This window comes from Lolium perenne, chromosome 3 (assembly GCF_019359855.2).
Source record: "Lolium perenne isolate Kyuss_39 chromosome 3, Kyuss_2.0, whole genome shotgun sequence".
NCBI lineage: Eukaryota > Viridiplantae > Streptophyta > Magnoliopsida > Poales > Poaceae > Lolium > Lolium perenne.
This window is the reverse complement of record NC_067246.2, coordinates 24,888,193-24,892,620: the sequence shown is the minus strand read 5'-3', so window position 1 is coordinate 24,892,620 and position 4,428 is coordinate 24,888,193. Positions and strand designations below refer to the sequence as shown.

Here is a 4,428-nt window from a genome sequence, read left to right as displayed (position 1 = left end):
AATCATTCGTAAACAAGAGATGTGTGACTATTGGTGCATCACGACACACTTTGACACCCGTGAGTTCTTCGCTGTTTTCGGCATCAGACAATATACTTTCTCGAAAGAGGCTTTCACATCGCTTTATTAATATAGCAACCCCATCTTATAACTAACAAGAGTTCGAAATGAAGAAACTGCTTAGACAATATCAAATACACGCCTAAAAGAAAGAAGAAACAAATCGGAGACTGAGGCAGAGACAGACCGACTAAACGACAATGACACAACCGTTCCGCCCTCCAAAAATGTATCACCACTCTCCTAGCATTGAAGTAACTAGTGTCAAGCAAAACCTTCAACAAGAAAAGCGAGATGCTTCACGCTTGCTGCCCAGACCAACTAATCATAGGGTTTTCCTCGACACACCGAGGGAAGCGTACCATCAGACAACATATTTGATAGGCATTCTGCACAAATAAAAAATATGAAAAGCGATAATGGATCTCCCTTGCTAAATACCTCTCGAGTTTAACTTTATTGCGTTTATTTTGCTAACGGTACGAGTTAGGTGGATGGATAGGTCCCATGTTCTTGAGAAACGCCGGCTTTTCGAAGATCGACCAGTCATAATTAACAAGCGCACGTGGTCGATCACGATAATGCACGACTCATTGTCAAGGTGCAGACGCATGTCTTTACTCGAGCTAGTAGCTACCTCCACGTATAACATATAGACAGGTTGGAATGGATAGCAACCTATTCGGCATCGATCGGATCGATCGTTGTCACGGGCCGGCTATATGTACGGCCTGGCAACCCAGCTCCAAATGCACAAGCAAGCTGAGCCAAAGCAACCAGCCATGGAGATGAACAGGTGGCTTAGTGCTAGCATCCTGCTGATGCTTTCGCTCGAGGCAGCCCTCCTTGTCGCCGGCCACCCCTCCGCCGCCGCCGTCGACGACGTCGTGGCCGCCATTCGCCTCCCCAGCGACACCCAAGGTACGTGATGCATCAGCATGCCGTCAATCTTCGTTTTCGTTGTCTCGCTTTTGCTAGTGCGCGGGTGAACATCACAGCTCTCTGCGCTGTGCAGCTGCGGCGCCGGCCAGGCCGTGGAAGTGCTGCGACGCCGCAGTGTGCACCAGGTCGATCCCGCCGATCTGCCACTGCCAGGACGCGGTGCGGCAGTGCGACGCCGCCTGCAAGGACTGCGTGCCGTCCACGGCGTACCCGTCCCTCTCCGTCTGCAACGACCGGTACACCGGCGACCCCGGGCCCATATGCAGGCCGTGGGACTGCTGCGACTTCGCGGTGTGCACCAGGTCTATCCCGCCGTTCTGCCGTTGCACCGACGAGGTGGACCAGTGCGCCGCCACCTGCAAGGACTGCGCGGCCTCCACGTCGGGCCCTTCCCGCCGCGTCTGCCAAGACGTCTTCCTCGGGTTCCCCGGGCCCAGGTGCACCGTCGAGGGTAACAACAACGTCGGTAACTAGTACTCACGCAGTCACGCGCGGCCTCACCGGCCGGCGCGAACGTTGATCGCCCGATCACCGCCGACGACGGTGGTGCGGGTTGCTCTTGCTGATGCGTGAAAGAATAATAAAATAAAGGTTGCATCTTGCAATATGTATGGTGTGGGTCAGCACTTCTACTCCGGTGCTCCTCCTTTGGAGAAAATCTGGGAGCATCCAACATCGGTGAAGATTTTTTCATACATGTTCGTAAGTAGGGATAACATCGTAATTTCAGTGTAGGTTCACCGTCCGTATAGCCCAGTACAGGTCCGTATGACCCGTGTTTTATTGTACCCCTTTTTTATACGTATCTACGATTTCAAAATAAGGCATGCACACGACGTGGGGCGGTACTTAGGCGGATAAGATCGTTAACTGGTCATGCGACCTTTTTTTCTTCTTCTTACGCAAAGTATACATACTGTATCGATGGGTATACATGGGCTGGATATAGGTTTTAGCGGACCCAACACAGGAAAAAAACCCAATTACAACCCTTCAACTTAGTTTAGGGGGAGCACCGGAGTAGCCCTCGTGGGTCAGGCAACTATGAATAAAGACCGTTTAAGTTCACGTGCATTACTTTGTTTCCAACAAATTAATACTTGTACATTACGACTCTAAATTAATATTGTAAGTTTAATAAGCTTGTCAAAATTTAGATTTATCTAGGTACTCTTTATTGTATAGATAAGATCGAAATTTAGATAAATCTCCAACATCGTTTTATGAACGCAAGGAGTACTTATTATTGAACCTATCACGATTTCCACCAAACTATTGCACGAGTCTTCAAAAAATGTATACGTATTCATGTAATAAATTTTATGATTTTTTAGAACATATAAATAGAATTTTCAAATATTTTAAAAACCAGGAACACTAGTGCTAATGTGCACCAAATCAGCTTTTCACAACATGACTCTCAATTATTACTACTACCTTTCTTCATAAAAGGATCTCACAAACTAGTCTATATTTAGGTATTCTTTAGTGTATAGGTACGACTAAATTTAGATAGGTTTCCGACATTCTTTTATAGGGCGAGAGAGTACTTGTTATTGAACCTATCACAAGTATTTGGTGCCGGAGGAAGTACTCTGGACAATTACAGTAAAGCTATATGAATCGATTTAGATTTGAGCTAGTAAAGGATGAACACAAAAACAAACATATGTGTAGTAAAAAGAAAGTGTCCCTAGTTCTTTTTTCTGGCGGAAAAATTGTTTCCCTTGTTGATTACACATATAGCCCACTAAATTCCACGAAAACAATATTCATGAAGAGTCATACCAGCCGGAGCCACAACAGTAGAAATTAAGCTAACGGAGCCTTCAAGGAAGATTCGGAGCACTGCAGCCCATAACTGAATCAGTGAGCGGACAATTAACCAGGAGAGACGATCGCTAATGTATACAGGCGTGAGCAACAATGCCTCAGTCTAGTCTAACAGATTCATAGAAGGATGACTTCAGCAGCCATAACTAACTCTAATCTAATACGGAGTACATGGAGTCGACGATGCATCGCCATCGTTGTAAGGCAATGCCAATGCGGCAATGCAAAGTGTTTTCTGGGTGTGTTCGGTTTGGGAACGAAGTGGAATGGAATGTAATGGTTCCGTTCCAGAGAAATTGAATGGTTCCATTCCTACGTTCGGTAGGGACCAAAAAATGGAACGGAATGGTTCCATCCTGTGTTTGGTTGGAGGAACTGTAAAACAGAACACATAGCCATAACACTGTTAGTTATTCCATGATCTGAGAATGAACTTATCTTTTGTCCTAAAATACTAATTATTGGTAGCAAATTATTATTTTTTGTCTCAAAATACTAATTAATTGTAGCTCCATGCCCCGCCCGCTTGCCGAAGCCGCCGCGCGCTTCCCGACGCTGCCGCGCGCCCTTCCCGCCGCCGCCGCGCGCTCTTCTCGCCGCTGCGGCGTGCCCTTCCCGTCGTCGCCCCGCCCGCTTGCCGAAGCCGCCGCGCGCTTCCCGACACTGCCGCGCGCCCTTCCCGACGCCGCTGCCGTGCGCCCTTCTCGCCGCTGCATGCTCCCAGCTACCCTGCCTGCTTGCCCTCCGATCATCGCCCATGCCTGCTTGCCCTGCGGCCGTCGCCCTCGGGAGAGAAATTAGGTGGGTTAAGCACGAGTGGAACGAGCCCGTTCCACCGATTCGGTGGAATGGTTGCATTCCGGATCTAGGGGGAATATTCCCTTTTCTGGAACCACCCCATTTCATTCTATTTTCCAACCGAACACGAGAACGGGTGCCAGGTGTGGAACGATTCCATTATATTCCACTTGGTGACACGCGAGATAGAGATTTTTATGTCATGTGAGTCACAACGCCGAAGAGTATAGATAAGTATGGCGAGGGGAATTGGCCCACGCGGTACATGAGAAGAAAAGGACGAGGGGGCCACTACGCAACAGGTCACCATCCTACATGACGATTATTGGCCATAATTAACAGACGTGGACACGATGCATTTCAATCTGTGTCTGGTAGCTGGCTCGGATTGGACCACCTAGATTTCGAGAATGGGATCTTGGATTGTCCAGTTTTCGGTGTTTGTTTGGATCTAATGGATATCATGCGGTTAAGACAAGGTGCAGTTATCTAGAATGGTTAACAACACTTGTCTTAGACTTAGATTGTTAACAACAATTAATTCTAGAGCGCTACAAGTAACATACGGTTAAGACAAGGTGCAGTTATCTAGAATGGTTAACAACAATTAATTCTAGAGCGCTACAATTAGCCGGGGAAACGGGAGCAGGAAGCCGAGGTTTCCGTGCGACCAAGGTTGCGGGGTTGCTTTGCAGCCCAGGCCTCCACAGTCGAATGAAGTAGTAGTATAAGAGCAAGCACAATAAATCTTAATCAGCTGACTATAAGGATTAAAATAGTACTCCCTCCGTTCCT

At 47.6% G+C, this 4,428-nt stretch overlaps 1 protein-coding gene across 1 annotated transcript; it reads left to right on the top strand.

The window, feature by feature from the left end:
* Positions 1 to 787: 787 nt before the first annotated feature.
* Positions 788 to 1,609, top strand: LOC127340962 (Bowman-Birk type trypsin inhibitor). The gene is made up of 2 exons (XM_051366729.2): positions 788 to 981; positions 1,076 to 1,609. Exons 1-2 carry the CDS (start codon positions 810 to 812, stop codon positions 1,474 to 1,476), a joined length of 573 nt encoding a protein of 190 aa, XP_051222689.1. The 5' UTR covers positions 788 to 809; the 3' UTR covers positions 1,477 to 1,609.
* Positions 1,610 to 4,428: the final 2,819 nt, after the last annotated feature.